The sequence below is a fragment of the Triticum urartu genome, chromosome 4A, assembly GCF_056163025.1.
Source record: "Triticum urartu cultivar PI428250 chromosome 4A, HENAU_Tu73, whole genome shotgun sequence".
Classification (NCBI taxonomy): Eukaryota; Viridiplantae; Streptophyta; class Magnoliopsida; order Poales; family Poaceae; genus Triticum; species Triticum urartu.
Window position 1 is genome coordinate 130,885,498 of NC_141876.1, and position 17,973 is coordinate 130,903,470.

Consider the following 17,973-nt stretch of genomic DNA (forward strand, 5'->3'; position numbering starts at 1 on the left):
ATCAAATTTTTTGCTTGGCTCGCGCTGCAAAACCGGTGTTGGACGGCCCCTCACCTGGCTAGACACAACCTTCCTCATCACACGTCCTGTCCAGCCTGCTCCGTGACCAGGCACCAGAATCCATGGAGCACTTGCTGGTGGGCTGCCCGTTCTCGAGACAAATCTAGCACGACACTTTCGCTTGGTGTCTTCACCATGCTCGGGTTCCCTCGCCACAAAATATCTTTCTGGATCGGTGGCACACTACGTACGATTCAGTCCTGGCAGCCTACAAGAAAGGCGTTTCCTCGCTCATTCTTCTCGTTCCCTGGTCAATTTGAAAGCATCGCAATTCGTGCGTGTTTGATGGAGGCACTACATCCAGCGCCTAGCTGATCCATGCTACCAGGAGGAGCTGTAGGATTCGCAAGCTTTGCGTATTTGCGAAAAAAATAAATTTTATCAACACATATCTTACAACTGCTCGAGAAGTCCTAATAGGTTACATTTCCAGTGAACCTTTATAATTGTTCTTGATCTTTTTGAAACAAAAATCGGGCAAAAGCTCGTGACCTATGTGCATGGTGAAGTGCAGGCTTCGTCGCGTATGCAGACAGTGGAGTGCGGGCTTCCATCCTTGCCCTCCTGAACTGCAGAGATAAGTGAAGAGATACGTATGTTAGACGTCGACACGGCTCTTCTGCCATCTGCAGGCGCCATGAATGAATCCATCCCTAGTAAGTGAAGAGATATGTCCCAACTACCACCAGCTACCTCACCGCCGTACTCCGCGTAGTAATAACTGTTTTCTTACCAGTCGACCACCCGGCCCAAAACCACTATAAAAACCCTCCTAGTCAGTCCCCAAATCCTCACCCACTCACTCACAGTCCCTCGGCCTTCACTCACACACCAACTAAGCCCACAGAGCAAGCACACTAGCTAGTTTCTGCCATGGCAGCTCGCCGTGCCCACGCCGCGGCGGCCTTGGCCCTGCTGGTGGCGGCGCTCGTGCTGTCTGCGGCACCGGCGCCGGCCGAGGGTGCGGTTGCGAACTGCGGCCAGGTGGTGAGCTACCTGGCCCCGTGCATCAGTTACGCCATGGGCAGGGTGAGTGTGCCTGGCGGCGGCTGCTGCAGCGGCGTGCGTGGCCTTAACGCGGCCGCTGCCACCCCCGCCGACCGCAAGACCACCTGCACCTGCCTCAAGCAGCAGGCGAGCGGCATGGGCGGCATCAAGCCCAACCTCGTCGCCGGCATCCCCGGCAAGTGCGGCGTCAACATCCCCTACGCCATCAGCCAAGGAACCGATTGCTCCAAGTAATTACTTACCCAGTTGCCCTAATGCTACAGCTTTAGGACTTTTGATAGATCTATATGATTACATGCATGGACTGATGGACACATGAGTTAACGAATTAACAAATGATTGTTTTGTTTTAACTTTCTTTTGATGTATGCAGGGTGCGTTAAGCGTGAGACCGGAACCATTTCAGATGCATGGTGAGAGCGAAATAAATCGTGGAAGCCAGCCGTCCTTGCTGCATGGCTCCACCCCGTTTGATTTACTGCTTTACTAGTTCTACTGTTTCCCTAATAAATTAGTTTTACTGCTGCTGCTTCGATCATACGTTGTGGCCGATGTTGTTGCCACGAGAGCTGTGATCTTGTACTCCTGAGGGGACCTCGTGTCCTTTGTTGGAATTCTGTAATGCATGCTTACATCTATATATAGATGATGAACAAGCGAAATACAGGGTCCTTTAATAATGTCAGTATGTCTGAATCGCGGTTTGCACGCAGCCAAGTTGTTCTCCTACTTCGTTCGAGAAAGGGTAACGCTTGAGACATTAACGAAATCCTTATTATATTATTTTGGTCATTAACATATTTTAAAAGTATTTCCGTTGAGACGATACCTTGCATACTATTAAGTTTCCAATCTAAAATCTAAATATTTAAGACAATTTACATTTGGAATCAATATTTAAGACAATTTACATCAAACACAAGTGCATATATAGAAAAGTTCAGACACAAGCTCACACTAGTGCATATATAGACAAGTTTGCACAAACCTTCAATGAGAACTAGCACATGATAAGTGTAGAGAGAAGACAGGTCCAAAAGGAACGAAAAAACCTATCAAATGCATTACAAGTGTTGACGGCAATGTGTACATCGATCAAAGACATCCGCAATGCAAACATATTAAATGAAATTCATAATGCGGAGTAAGTTTCCAAAACGGATTAATACACAAAAATGGGCCATTTGGCTCATGTCACAGAAATGAACCATTGGGCTCATAAATGCAGCCATGGAATCAAAAAAATGAGTCATGTGGCTCATAAATGCCGCCATGGCAGTGAAAATGAGCACTTTGGCTCTAAGAGCATGATTAGTACTAAAATAAGTCCCTTGAATTCAAGCACCCTCTTAGTAGTATTGTTACATGTAGTTGTCACGTCACATATAGTCAATCTGTTACAAGTAGTTGTCACATCACATACAGTCAATCTAATAGACAACATGCATAATAACTAGTTATTATGAAATACTACTTTATTAATATATGGGTCATCTTACATTTTCACAATGTTTCTTGGAACCTATGCTATATAGATGGCTGTTAATCTACAACCCGCTTTCTTTTTCTTTTCTCTTCTCTAATGAAGTTCTAGCGGGCACACATAGAAGCAAGTTTTCGAAGTAAATGTGATGCATATATATAGTAAGTCTCAAAGTTAAGTCAAGGTCTTGTTGACGTGGAAGTAAATTCATTTTGTTGCGCCATCATTTACTCATACACCATAGCTTGGTGTAGCTCCATCATCTCCTAGAAGGATTGCCTCTTCACCGCTAACCTCAAAGCAATCATCTCTTCCAACATCTTAATAGATATCATTGATCATCTCAAAATTTGGGAACTCCAAACCTAGGGAAGATGATATCTTTGATCATCTTAATAGATGTAGTTGTCTCAACATGTTGAGTTGGGATTGCTTCCACCCACTTGATAGTATAGCCTACAACTACAAGAATATGTGTATACCCATCAGAAGCAGGAAATGGACAAAGTTAGTCCAACCCCATACACCAAAAGGTTCACAAACCAAGCTATAATGCATAGACATTTCTTGCCTTCTACCTATGTTACATGTACGCTGGAAAGCATCACAACTTTTTAACATACATGTGCGCATCTTCGAATAATGTTGGCTAATAAAAGCTAGACCGAGAAGTGCCATCATTGTTGTGCGATCACCAGCGTGGTGCCCTGCATATGGACTACTATGACAAGCCTACATGATTGCACCAGTCTCAGTGTTCAACGACACATCGCCATGTCATTCTGTCTGGACCATGTCTGTATAGGAATGGATCGTCTCAAAAACAATACTTTAGGTCACTAAAGAATTTCTTACTTTGATTATAATTCATATCTAGAGAAAAATACTTTCCTACTAGAAAGTTAGCATAATCTGCAAACCAAGGTACCATCTTTTTAACTATCACAAAAAGGGAATCATTTATCGAAACAGAGTAATGGGGAATCCCTTCCATCCTTGACAAATGATCCGCAACAAGGCTGTCTTCACCTTTTCTATCAACAATCTGCAAATAAAATTCTTGGAATAATGGGGTATCCCTTCCATCCTTAACAAGTGATCCACAATAGTGTTTTTGTGAGTTCGTTTAGGGTTTGTGTCATGACTAGGAAGACAAAATAGTGGCAGATCCCCGAAGATGAAATAAGGCCCTCCTCGCCTGTCCCCTATTTTGGTGATGTGTCTAACATCATCGGAGGGCGTGTGGAGGTGTGTCTCCGGCGGATATCATGGTATTCAGTTGGTGCTGGTCTTTGATAGATCTGTTTGGATCCAGTCTTTGTTCGCATGCATACATACTGGATCATTTTGATCTATACTTCTCTTCATCTGCGACGGTTCTTGTTCTGGTATGCTGCTCCTGTAAAGTCTTAGCACGATGACTTCCGAACTGTCTACTACAATAAGTTTGGCCCGACTCTGAAGAGAGAGGGTTGATGATGGTGGCGCGCCTTTGATTCGCGTTAGTGCTTGTAGCCGTCGTTAGATAGTCTACTAATATGGGTGTAATTTTTGTTATTTCTGTGTTCTTCGTACAAATCAAAGGAATCAAGCTTTATAGCAGGTGGTGTAATGGTGTGCTCATCCCCACCAAAAGTTAGCACTTGCCTAATTCAAAGAATCATTAATCCACTCAACTAGGGTCCTCGTGTTAGCTAGGGTGCCGTTCAGTAATCACTCCATCACGAATAGAATGGTACGTAGATCCATCTGCCCCCAACGTCCAACAACCTCTGCAGCCTCGTCGAATTAATCATCCTGCCACCGGCGATTTACTTGACACCAGGTATGCTTCAGTGTGTTTCCCTATCTCTTCTTCCTGGGAAACCTGGCCTATTTAAGCCATTTGATCGCTACCACCGCTGCTTCCGTTACACTACTGTAAGCTCGTAAGAGAACAAATATGGCTCGCGCAGCAGCTGCGCACATCATGGTGGTCGCTGTGGTTGCGGCGATGCTCCTCGCGGCGGCGCACACCGCCGACGCCGCCATCAGCTGCGGCCAGGTGAACTCTGCCTTGGGACCCTGCCTCACCTACGCGCGTGGCGGCGCTGGCCCGTCCGCAGTATGCTGCAGCGGCGTCAAGAGACTCGCCGCTGCCACCCAGACCACTGTTGACAGGCGCGCCGCGTGCAATTGCCTCAAGATGGCCGTCGGCCGCATGAGCGGGTTCAAGGCCGGCAACATCGCCAGCATCCCGTCCAAGTGCGGCGTCAGCGTCCCCTACGCCGTCGGCGCCTCTGTCGACTGCTCCAGGGTCAGCTGATCTGGAGAATGCAGATCACCCGTGGCCGGCGTTTAGCTCGATCGGTCGACGCTGATGAGTTAAGGTTACACCTCTATAAATATACGTGTCTAGATCGAATAAAAGCTTGGGTCTCCATGCATGATGGGTTGTACGAACGTGTGTGGTCAGGCCCTGCGCGTGGTGTGCTTGCATGTACGTCGAGCCAGCTCTCGACGGCCACGACTGAATCGATGTTTATTTCCGTTTGTGCAAGAGTAACAGTGTCGGTGGATATATGCGTCAGAGTTGTTAACTTTTATCTCTTGTGGAGTGCAAACTCTTGCATAGGTACTGGCACAGGCTGAATCGTTCTCCGCTAAGGGCATCTTCAATGGTTGTAAGATAGTTGTTGGTAGACTTGGCCATATAGAATTTTTGATGATGTGTCATATAATAAATGAGGAAAGAGAGGAAGGTTGTATGTACATGAACCAACACCCATTGCACAAGCTCCAATGTAGAATGAGAGAGCACCTCATTTATTATCTCACATCCTATTGGGCAAACTAGATACAACCCATTGAAGTTGTTGTATGTTAAGATGTTGGTTGATGACATGACATATTTTACCAACAAGCTAACATATAAACTATTGAAGATGCCCTAAGGACAAGCACATTAGAGCATCTACTCAGCTAGGGCACACCAAATTCAACGCGTCAAACGGCGCGTCCGCCGGCAATAACCGGTTATACCTTATACTTTTTCCTATGCATCCGAATACCTTATACTTCATTCTTTAGATCTATACAAAGCATGCAAAAAAGAAAGTCGTCCTTACGTACGTACTACACAAATCACACTAGCTAAACTACGCTTCGTCGTCGAAGAGGTCCATTGATCTTCATGACGTGTGCCGGGTAGATGGGCCCATAGGAGGGCTCCTCTTCCTCTTCCTCCATATGTATAGGCAAGCATCTCGTCGACGTCCCCTTCCTACTCCAGCTGGAGGATACGGCGGTTGGCCTCCGCCTCCGACTGGAGGGAATCGAGAATTGTCTGCTGCTCCGCCTGCAGATCCGTGTCCACCGCGTCCTCCTCATCCTCCTCTTGCTCCTCCTGCTCCTCGTCCTCCTCCGACTCTTCCTCCGTAACCAACGCGTCTAGAGGTACCCCTGCGGCGATCTGGGCTTCGTGTCTTTCTCGGATCTGCTCAAGGAGCTGCAGCCGACGCTTCGGCGTTAGATAAGGGTAGCTCCTAACCGGTCAACGTGGTCGCGTGGCTACTTGAATGTGGTGGCGGACGGCAAGCGTCCGGCAAGTGAAATGCGGAGGTGAACGACGTTCGGAAGGTGGTGGCGGCGGAGGGGAGGAAATGTGATGGGTAGAGTTTCAGTGTCGGTGTCCGCCTTAAATGGCCGGGCTAGGGGCCTTGCATGGTGCGTTGGAGCGCCGATACACGGCGCCATCGGTCTGTCGTGAAAGACGTGCTTCATGCTGAAGGGTTTTGGAATGTTTTTCTAAAGGACCCGCATGTCAGTCCGACGTGCCGAACACGCCTCGTCGCACCAGGGTCTCCTCATATCCGCCTCGGATTTGGGTTAGATATAAGAGGTGTCGATCAGCCCAAATGCTTGAGGCCGATTTAAGGTGTTTGTCTGGGTCGTAATTTTTTGACCGACCAGTGATCATTTGCCCGGACGTTTGAGGCATGTGTAGATGCTCTCGCCTCCATCGCTTGGCCGGCACAAAACCTACTTGCTTTATTATTCAACTGGCACCCAGACGCTGCAAGCGTACGGACAATCGCATTACAGGATCTAGGAGACTAGGACGATTCATAATCAAACATGAGATTTAGAAAATACTCCCTCCATAAATAAAGTAAGATGTTTTAGATCACTATTTAAAGCAATGGTCATTAAGTAGTGACCTAGAACATTTTATATATGTTTACAGAGGGAGCAGCTTACAACATTACTTTTTATGCTCTTGGTAATCACATTTAGGAGATCGATCAAAACACGCTGCTTCCAGCGTTTGCTTTAGAACCGGCGTGAGAGCTATGTCTCGCTTACAGTGAGACCATAGTTGCTCTCACGATGCTGGACGATTTCTCTAGAGCAGACCCGACCCCGAGCTCTCCTCCTAGCGCGCACTGGCGGCGGCCACTCCGGCCCCGTCGGCCACCCCACCGCTGGCTCGCAGCCCAGCCGCCATGCTGCCGCCGCCTCCACCCTCATTGCCTGTGGGTTTCAAACCGGTTGCCGTCCCGCCGCCATCTCTATCGTCTTTCTGGTCAGATCTGGATCGGGACCTCCTGCTTCCGCCGCCGACGACGACGACGATGGACCTGCACACCCAGCTTCGTGTCGTGCCCATGGCGGTGCTGGTGATGCCTCCGTGCGAGCTCGAAGCGCCCACGTCACCGAAGCCCGCGGCAGCTGGTGGCTGCCCCGCTCCGTCGACGACGGCTACTGCTGTCGACATCCTGGTCCTCGTGGCGGCCCCGTCCCTCCTCCTGCCGGCCGCGCCCGGGAGCTCGCGTCCATCACCATCGAGCTCGCTCCCCTCCGAGCCAGCGCCCGTGGTCCCTCCCGCACCGTCATTCGCCGCCGCCGCACTAGCCGCGGCTGCACTTGCTTGCCGCAGATCGGACCCGGCCATCGAAGGGCAGAAGCCTCGTTCCCAGGAGGGCCTGGATACCTTTGCTTCGCCGCCTGCTGGACGCCCTTGCCTGCCCGATGGCCAACCTCCTGCACTCGCTGCTCCTGGTTGGGGGGATTGGCGTGGATGCTTCCATCGTGATGAGGCGACTGATGTTCTCGAGTGTGAGCAAGGGGGGTGGAAGACTGTCTCGAAGGGGCGCCGCTCGCCGCCTCCTGTAGCTTTTCATCGCCCTTCCATCAATGTGCGGCGTTCCCCTCCGGCGTGGCTGAGAGACAGGTGTTTCCGGTGTCTCTGTCGAGGTCATCGCGCACACTCCTGTAGCGGTCCAATCCGATGCACTGACTGCCTTTGATCTGGACACATCGCTCGCTTCTGTCGTGCTAAGAAGCCTGTCCATCAAGCTTCGCCGCTCCAATGTCATGCTCCATCGCCTGCTTTCACCGGTGATGTCTCCATGATAGATGTGTAGTTCCGGTCTATCTCGGCTGAGCATGTCAGGTTGGTGGAGGAGACCAAGATGCTTCGCACTGAGCTTCATGACTGCCTTGCGCGTGCCAGTAGTGTTTTGGGGAGGGCGGAGGCCGCTCTTGCCAAACTAGAGGTGGTGCCAGATGTGTCTTCGCTGCCTGAGCTTCAGATTGGGGTTGTGCCTGATGTGTCCCTATTGCCCGAGATCTAGGTTGACTCTGTCGATGGGGAAGGTGGCATGTATGGAGATCTCTCCCCTCGTGCTACAGCCTGTCAGTTGCCGCTGCCTGTCATGCCGATTCCTTCCGGGAGCGAAGTCATTGTTGAGGTCGTGACTCCGGTGCTGCCGATTATGCCTGAGCTTCAGAAGCTTTGTGGGGAGCCCACTTTGCCTATTTCGATGGTGCTTCCCGAGGAGATATGGTCTCTTGGAGGGGACTTGGTGATGCCAACTGCGACCTCATCGTTTTCATTGGAGCCGAGTCAGCCGCTTGCCTTTGTGAACCTTGGAGGTTTGGCGGCTGCTGCTGCTCTCTCACCTGAGGTTGTTGGCCCGGTGGCGTCTGTTGGTGCTGAGTTTGATGAGGTAGGTGCTTTGACACCTGTTTCTAAGGCGCCGAAGCTCGTCCAGTCTCTCATCTTTGACCGCGACGCTATGTTGGCACGTATTGACAAGGTGGTCTTCGCGAAAAAACTTGGCCGCTTGCTCACCGGCTTGGATGCAGCTTGTCCTGGGTCTGCCAAGACGATTGCTTGCCTCCTAGCGGAGGAGGTTTCTACGGGCAAAATTAAGAAGGTGAAGAAGGCTATCAGGAGCATAGGCAAGAAGACTGACGTTATTAGAAAGGCGTGCGCGGCTGCTTAATGGAGGATGCTCAGTCTTTTTGTCATCCATCTTCGATTGACTCGCCTTTGTGGATTTGGTGGCGTTCGGTGGTTTCGTTGAGGGTTTCGTTGCGATGTCATTTTGCGAGGGTTTGTGGTTGTTGCATGTTATGTATGTTTGTTGGGTTGACCGTGGTGTCATGGAGTTTCTTTCTTAGCGAGTAGTCCGCATGTGGTCTATATGTATCGGTTTTCGCCCGGTTTTCTGTTAATTAACTAGGCAATTCTCTTCTTCTTAATTAATCGATGAGGCAAATCTTTTGCCTCCGTTTCGAAAAAAAATAGTTGCTCTCAGGTCGAGCGTGGGAGCTCATCTCGCTGAAGGTGCGTGTATATAGGCGCTGCTGCCACTCGCTACAGGTTTGCTCGTTGTGGGTACACCCACATTTTATTTTCTTCTGTTTATCTTCGGTTCTTTTTGTTTTTCCAACGGTTTTCTTCGGGTTTTTCATTGTGACTTCAGTTTTTCACCCTTTTTTCTTTCTCAGTTTTCACAGATTTTTTGTTTTCTTGTTTTTTTAATTTCTTTCCTATTTTCTTCATTTCTCTTTGTTTATTTCTTTTCTTATTTTTCATCGGTTTTGTTTTGTTTTTTTCTTCGTTTTCTCATGCATTTCATGGTTTTGTTTGGGTTCTTCATTTTTCGTCATCGCTGAGTGTTTCTTTTGTTTATTTTTTCCCTTTTTTTTGGTTGTCACTGTTTTTTCCCTTTTTTCTTCAACACATGTCTACCTTTACCATACATATTTTTACATTTTATGTGTACATCAAGAATATGTTTTCTACTTTTATTTTTTAAATACATGATTAATGTTGTAGAAAGATTTATATTTGATGACTACTATTTTCATACACATTATACATTCTTAGTGTATATCAGGTATATTTTTAATACATGTTTAATATTTTTGAAGTATATGATAAAAATATTTCTACACAATCAACATTTTAAAATTTTATGTTTTTATGGTCAAAATATTTAATACACGTTCTAAAAAAATTATACATCAGAAACACTTTTTTGTACACATTTAACTTTTTTAAATAGATGATTGATATTTTTTCAGTTTTTTTAGTGACTACTTTTTTATACATATTGTGATCGGCTTTATATATCTGGAACATTTTTACCCATGTTGAAATTTTTCTAAATATATATGATTAATTTTTTTGATACAGGACCAAAAATATCAAATGCTTGATTAACATTTAACACTTTTCAAATTCTAGATTAACATACTTGAAATGTTCTATATAGAGTGTATTTTGAAACTAATACACACACGCTCGCGCGTGAACACACACACACACACACACACACACACACACACACACACACACACACACATTTCAAGTGCTTCATATTTCACCCCTTTTTCTTTCTTTCTTTCTTCCTTTCTATGTTTTCTTCTGGTTTTCTCTCCATTTTTTTATTTTTTCTGTTTTTCTTTTGTTTCTTTTTTGTTGGTTTTTCTTTTTCTTTTTGCTATTTTCAGCACATGGATACATTTTTCATACGTAATGTACATTTTTTGAATACATTAGAAACATTTTTTATTCACATTTAGCATTTCTCAGATATTTTTTAATACATGTTTTGATGTCTACTTTTTTCATACACGTTTTACATTTTTCGTATAAATATAGACATATGTTCCACAATTATTAATTACATTTTTACAATTTTTCAAAATACATGCCCAACATCTTTTGAATACAATTGAAAAAATTCAATGATGTTTTTTTCTGAACTAAGCAAATTTCTTTTTACATTGTGGAAATGATTTTTTTAATGTTTCGAACACATTTTTTGAAACATTTGAACATTTATTTTAATGTAACATAAAATTTTGAATTAAATAAACATTTTTTGAATGGAAAATCATTTTCGGTACACATGATTAATATTTTCCTATTTTCTATTCACATTGTACATTTTACGTGTATGTATAAACAATTATACACTTTTACTATTTTTAAATGTGAAACTAACATTTCTTAAACTTTGATGTAAATTGTTTTTTGTAGTATATATAGTCATATATTTTCTGAATATAAAAAAAGTGAAAATTGAAGCAAAAAACGAAAAAAAAATGTGAATAAAAAACGAACAAAAAAGCAAAACGAAAAAAGTAAGATGACATCAGTAAATGAGCCGTGGCCACTTTGCCGGCACAATACATGGTAGGGCTTGCTGTGAGAGGCACACAGCCGCACTCATCAGCCTCCAGGAATATATGGAAACTCCTGTTCAGCGCCATAAGCGCCTGATTAGTTCACTAGCGCTCACGCGCCCCCGCTTGTGCGCCGGTCCGAAGAGGAAGGCGAGTGCTCGATCGAGCGGTTTCGTTTGTTCGAAGCTTGGTCACTACGATCGCATTTGACCGGTTTTGGTTGATCGGTAGCCCATTTACAATTGAAAAAAATGAAAAATAAAAAAAGTTCGTAAATTCAAAAATGTTCATGGACAATCAAAAACAATCACGATTGGAAAAAAAGGTTAGTTGGATTTAAAAAAATTATTAATTTTGAAAAAAAGTCATTCAATTAAAAAAAGTTCATCAATTGTGAAAAGAGTTCATCAGATTTTGAAAAAAAAATCACAAACTTCGGAAGAATAGGTTTTTTATCAATTTTTAAAAATGTTAAAAAACCAAAAAAAGTCAAACAGATTTGAAAAAAGATCGTGCTATTTGAAAAAACGATAAGGACAGAAAGAAACAAGTCGTAGAAAAATTGGATAAATAGAACAAAAAAACCAGAAAGAAAAACCACACAGAATACATTTGCCTCAAAAAGAAGGGAAAAGGAACATTTTTCTTCAGATTTCATAGACATTTTTCTTTCTTTACTTTTTTCATTCTCATTTTTGTATACAACAAGTACATTTGTAATACATTTTATTTTTCAAATACAATCTTAAGATTGTTTCGGAATCCGGGGTCAAACCTTTTTCCAATACACAATTTTAAACATTTTTTCAAAAAATTTGATTAACATTTTTCAAATACAAGATCAGCAGTTTTTACTACATGGTCAACATTTTTTGTATACATTTTTTACATTTTGAAATGCTTGATTAATATTTCTTGAATACCATCTTAACATTTTTTTTCATAGATGGTCAACATTTTTCTATACACATTTATCTTTTTTCCAATATTTATTCAACATTTTTTGAAGTGTTTGATCACATTTATTTTTGACTGGGTGTTTGATAAATTGTTTTATACATCTTCAAAATTTTCCATCCTTTCTTAGTACATGGTCAACATTTTTCTATACACATTTAACATTTTTCAAATGCTTGATTAACATTTGTTAAATAGTTGTTCAATATTTTTTCAAATCCTGAATCAATATTTTTGAGAAAATGTGATCATGTATACAAAAATGTTGAACAAGTAGTTGAATTTTTTTTTAACAAGCATTTAACAAATGTTAAACAAATATTCGAGAAAATGGTGAACAAGTAGTTGAAAAGGTGTTAATATTGTATTTGAAAAATGTTTAAACTATGTATACAAAAAATGTTGACCATTAATTAAAAAATTGTATGATTTGTATTGAAAAAGTGTTAGACTTGTATTAGAAAAATGTTGTTGATATATACCAAGAATGTAGAATAATAATTAAAAAAACAAAGAAAACCAAAAATAGAAAACAAATAAACAAAAGGAAAAAGGAAATAAAACAAAGAAACAAATTGCAAAGATAAATGAAAAAGAGTGAAAGAAAAACAGAGAAGAAAAAAAAAGAAACAAAAAAGGACAAAATCCCGAACAAAATAGGTTTAATACCCTCAAGTAGAATGCGCACCTTTTTCTTACCATGAAAGAAAATTGGATGGAGTGGTTATCGCGGTGCGAGTTCTCCCTAGAGACCCTAGGGAAATACCTATTCGCCGCTCGCTGCGGCAAACTGTCGGGGTATAGCACAGAGCAGCGACGCGAGCGACAATCATGGCCAGCCCACTTTGAGATTTACACAGGTGCGGCCAACCGGTTTTGGAAACCTTCTAGAAGGTCCCTAAACAGGGTTTTTTTTTTCTGAGTTGTTTCCTTCTCGGTTTGTTGGCTTTCTATTGTATTTTATTTTGCGTTTTTCGTTTTCCTTCTTTTTCATTTTACCGTTTTTTTTCTGTTTCTTCTATTGTCTTGTTCTTTCCTTTCTCTTTTTCAAGTTTATTTTCTTCTCCAAACTGTTCAGAAATTTCAAAAAAGTTTGCATTCTTCAAAAAATCCTTCAAAATTTCAAAAACTATGTCTGTTTTCAGTTTTTTTTTGTAAATTTATGATTATTCAAATTCAAAATTTGTTCGCATGTTTGAAAATTTGTTCACATCCTTAAAAATTGTTCTGTTTGTCAAAATTTGTGCACAAATTAAAAAATTGTTCAATCTTTAAAAAAATGTAATTTCAAAATTTTGTCCAATCTTTCAGAAATGTTTGCCATCCTAAAATTTTTTGTTCAGAAATTTCATAAAAGTTTACAATTTCAATTTTGTTCGATTAATTTTGAAATATGTTCTAAATTTCATAAAGTGTTTCCTTTTGAAATTTTGTCCACAAACTAAGAAATGTTTGGTTTCAAAAATATATTCCTATTTCCAAAATTTGTTCAAAATGTTGAAAATTTTAATATTTTAAATTTTTTCCACAAATTGAAAAATGCCCGTTTTTTCAATTTTTGTTCACGAATTAGAAATTGCTCAATAATTAAAATATTGTTTCCATTTTAGATATTGTTCACAAAATTCGAAAAATGTTCCCCTTTTCATAATTTGTTCACAAATTCAGAAAAGTTTCACGTTATGAAATTTTGTTCACAAATTGAAAAAATTGGGAATTCTATAAATTGTTCCTGTTTTCTAAATATGTTCACAAATTCAACAAATGTCCAGGTTTCCAAATTTGTTGAGAAATTAATTTATGTTCAGGAATTTCAGAAAATGTTCATCTTTTCCAAATTTAATCATATTCAGAAAATGTTCGTGTTTTTCATAATATTTCAGCTAATAAAAATTGTTTACAAAGTTGAAATCTCTTTGTGTACAATAATGAACTCAGGTTTTTTTCAGAAAAAAATTGCGTTCAAAATTCTAAGTATATGTTGGATATGTGCTGGATGTTGGTTCTTAAATATTTGCTGCTTGATGTCCAATAATCTTCAGTAGCTTAACCGGAAGGAGCGCGTGATCTCTTGCGTGAGATCCTATGTTCGATCGTGTCGTAGGGCGTCTTACTTTTTAGCTACTACAGTACGTGCTCGCTACTGATTTGTTTCCTTCATGGTTCGGCCCAGGCAGAGACCTGCCTATGCAAAACTGCAGTTGTTTGTCGCACCGCTGGGGCCCTAGGGTCCCGGCTGGCGGTGCAGCTGTAGGGATCCGATCGGGACCATACCGCTCACGGATCACAAAACCTCGGGCAAGAGAATCATGGCTACTGCAGCGTCGAGTTCGGGTTCGGCAACATACGATCTCGAAGCGCTGATGGAGGAACTAGGGTTGAAGGAGGACGATCTCTAGGACGTGGTGGTGGATGACTGCGAGCTGACTCCTGACGCAACTCGTTGGATGGCGTTGGCTAGGGTTCATACTGACAAACCCTACAGCCAATATTGGTTCTATCGGAATATGAGGGTGGCATGGGATCTAGCACAAGAGGTGAAAATCCGGCCTCTTGAGGATAATCTATACTCTATGCAATTCTCATGTCTTGGCGACTGGGAAAGAGTAATGGATGAAGGTCCGTGGAACTTTAAAGGAAAAGCTGTTGTCATGACGCCCTATGATGGATTCACCAAGCCCTCAACCATCGAGCTCAACAAGATGGATATTTGGGTTCAGATCCACGATCTCCCGGACGGTTTCTACCCCAAGATCAAAGCCCTGTCAGCTACTGTTGGTGAATTTATATTCGCAGAACCCAAATCACACAATTTTGAGGGAAACTTTGCTCATGTCCGGGTGAAAATTGATGTTACCAAGCCTCTGAAGAACGCCGTCTCTCTGGTGGTCAAGAGGAAGGAAACAATGGAACGAGTTATATTTAGAGTTAAGTATGAAAGACTCCCCGACTGGTACGTTGTCTGCGGGTACCTTGGCCATCTGTTCAAGGAATGTGGCGACGGAGTTCACCCTCCCAAAGCCCTAGTCTTTAAAGATCTCAAGGCATCCTGGTCTAGGGGGCCCGGCAATGGTCCAGGAGATGGCAATGGATCCAGAGGTGGACGAGGGAGGGGTTGTGCTGGAAGAGGTGGAGGGCGCGGAAGAACTCAGTACGGCCCCCCTCACGATGAGGACTATGATGGCACGGGTCATACTGGGAAGGATGTAACGATGGTGGAAGCTGATGGGAACCGGAAAAGGGCAGCGACAGTTTCGGCAAAAGGCCAGAAAGGAGTAGGCACATCGAATCAAGCAGACAAACCCTTGATGCTTCCTGCTCCGGAGATACCTGTCAGTCCATCTGCTAAGCAAGAACCGGAGAGAAATAAATCAAGTTCATCAGCTCACGAACCCAATCTGGCGAAGAACTCTGTGCCGAACAAAAACACTGATGCGCGTGTGGCGGGCCTCCAAGGGGGGCACCGCCAGGCGCAATGAGTCTCTTTTGCTGGAACTGCCACGGAATTGGCAAGGCCACGACAGTTCAAGAGCTTCGCGACTTCGTGAGGCAGCTTGCCCCCTCTGTAATTTGCATCCTTGAAACACAAATAGAGGGTAAGAGAGTTGAGAATTTGGTAGAATCTTTGGGCTATAATAAGAGTTTTGCTGTAAACAGTTCTGGCCGAAGTGGGGGCCTAGGTATTTTCTGGAAAGATGAAATAAAAGTTGAAGTGATCGGTTACTCAAAGTATCATATTGATGTTTTGATAGATGATATGATCGACATGCAGGTCAGGGTGACTTTTGTTTATGGGGAAGCGCAGGTGCCAGAGAGATATAAAACATGGGATACCCTTAGAGGAATCTCCGAAACTCAAGGTCGACCATGGGCTGTTTTAGGTGATTTTAACGAAGTTCTTCACATGCATGAGCACGATGGCATTGGTAATCGGAGCCAAGCCCAGATTGAAGGGTTTAGGGACGTTGTGGACACATGCGGTTTAACTGACATTGGATACACAGGGACAGACTGGACCTTTGAAAAGAAGGTCGCGGGAGGAAGCTTCACAAGGGGCGGATTGGACCGGTGCTTGGTTAACCCTGAATGGTCTTTAGCCCTACCCAATACAAGGTTGACACACAAAACTGCAGCAAGTTCAGACCACATCCCTCTCTTACTCACGCTACGTGAGATGCATGCATGCAAGATGGGACCAAAGGCATTTAAGTATGAGACCATGTGGGAGCGGGATGAATCATTGTTTACTACTGTGCAAGGACGATGGACCATGCAAGCAACAGAATCAGCTGAAACCTTTCGCGCAAAACTAGAAGATCTGGCAGGGGACTTGTCGGCCTGGGACCGCACCCAGTTCAGGTCAGTACGAGGTGAGATCCGCCAGTTAAAAATCGAGCTAGAACACCTGCGTGCTGCCCAAGGTAGATCCGGCCCGTCTCATTAGGAAATTAAGATAACTGAGCGATTGGTCGAACACTTCCATCACGAGGAAATGTTGTGGCGCCAGAGGGCGCGTTTGGATTGGCTAGTCCATGGTGATAAAAACACTTTCTTTTTTCCATCTAAGAGCTAGTCGCAGGCGCCGTAAAAATCAGATTAAGGCGCTGCAAAGGCCAGACGGGAGTATGACGGAGAACAACTTAGAAATGGAGGCTCTAACCATAGACTTTTACAGAGATCTGTACACATCGGGGGGAATGCAAGACATGGATCAGGTTTTGGATACAGTGCCAACAAAAGTAACACCGGCGATGAATGAGGTTCTCAATGCACCTTACACTCAGCAAGAGGTCAAGCAGGCCCTATTTCAGATGTTTCCTATTAAGGCTCCAGGCCCAGACGGATTCCCGGCACACTTCTTTCAGCGCCATTGGGATTTGTGTGGGGATGAGGTTACCAGCGTGGTCCTTAAAATTGTGGCAGGAACGGAGTCAGCCGCATGCATTAATGACACAATCCTCCTGTTGATCCCAAAGGTAAAAAATCCTACACTCTTATCACAGTTCCGCCCAATCAGCTTGTGTAATGTTTTATACAAGATTGCATCGAAGGTCATCGCCAATAGGCCGAAACAAATATTACCAGATATCATCTCCGATGAGTAATCCGCTTTTGTCCCTGATAGAATGATAACTGACAATATCATAACTGCTTATGAGTGTCTGCATTTCATGAAGCGAAACGGGGCAAAGAAGCATCAATCATGTGCACTTAAGCTCGACATGATGAAGGCATATGATAGGGTTGAGTGGGCGTATCTCCGGGCCATCATGCTTAAGCTGGGCTTCACTGAGAATTGGGTAGATATTGTTATGAGCTTGGTGACTTCAGTTAAATTTTTAGTCATGTTCAATGGGAGGAAACTAGAGGAATTTCAGCCTTCGAGAGGAATCCACCAAGGGGACCCGATATCACCGTACTTGTTCTTGTTAGCAGCAGAGGGCCTCTCGTGCCTGTTAAAATCAAAAAGTGAGTCATCCAATTTGAGTGGGATACAGGTGGCGCCTACGGCACCTCCGATAAACCATCTCTTATTCACCGATGACAGCCTGCTGTTCTTCAAGGCAAATAGTATGGGAGCTACCAAGGTGAACCAGGTGTTGGAAGCCTACTGTCAAGCATCAGATCAGCGAATAAACTATGCAAAATCCTCAATTTTTTTCAGCAAGGGTGTTCCTGACAGCATGCGGAACCAGATTAAGGGACTCCTCAATGTTCCTAATGAAACCCTAAATGAGAAGTACCTTGGGATGCCCTCTGACATTGGAAATTCGAAGAACGGGGCCTTTAAATACCTCAAAGATAGACTATAGAGTAAGATTCAAGGGTGGATTGAAAAATCCTTGTCTACAGTAGGAAAGGAAGTCTTGGTCAAATCGGTCACGCAAACAGTGCCGGTATACTCCATGTCCTGCTTCAAGCTTCCAAGAGGCCTTTGCGAGCACCTCAACAAATTAATAAGGAAATTCTGGTGGGGCAGTAAGAATGGGCAGCGTAAACCC

General features: G+C 43.5%; 2 protein-coding genes across 2 annotated transcripts; both read left to right on the forward strand.

Annotated features, from left to right (window-relative positions):
* The first annotated feature begins 837 nt into the window (after nt 1–837).
* LOC125553699 (non-specific lipid-transfer protein 4) lies at nt 838–1,748 on the forward strand. The gene is made up of 2 exons (XM_048717440.2): nt 838–1,298; nt 1,442–1,748. The coding sequence occupies exons 1-2, from the start codon at nt 934–936 to the stop codon at nt 1,449–1,451; spliced, it is 375 nt and encodes a 124-aa protein (XP_048573397.1). The 5' UTR covers nt 838–933; the 3' UTR covers nt 1,452–1,748.
* Nucleotides 1,749–4,429: 2,681 nt separating this feature from the next.
* LOC125553700 (non-specific lipid-transfer protein 1-like) lies at nt 4,430–5,136 on the forward strand. The gene has a single exon (XM_048717441.2). The coding sequence runs from the start codon at nt 4,494–4,496 to the stop codon at nt 4,854–4,856; it is 363 nt and encodes a 120-aa protein (XP_048573398.1). The 5' UTR covers nt 4,430–4,493; the 3' UTR covers nt 4,857–5,136.
* Nucleotides 5,137–17,973: the final 12,837 nt, after the last annotated feature.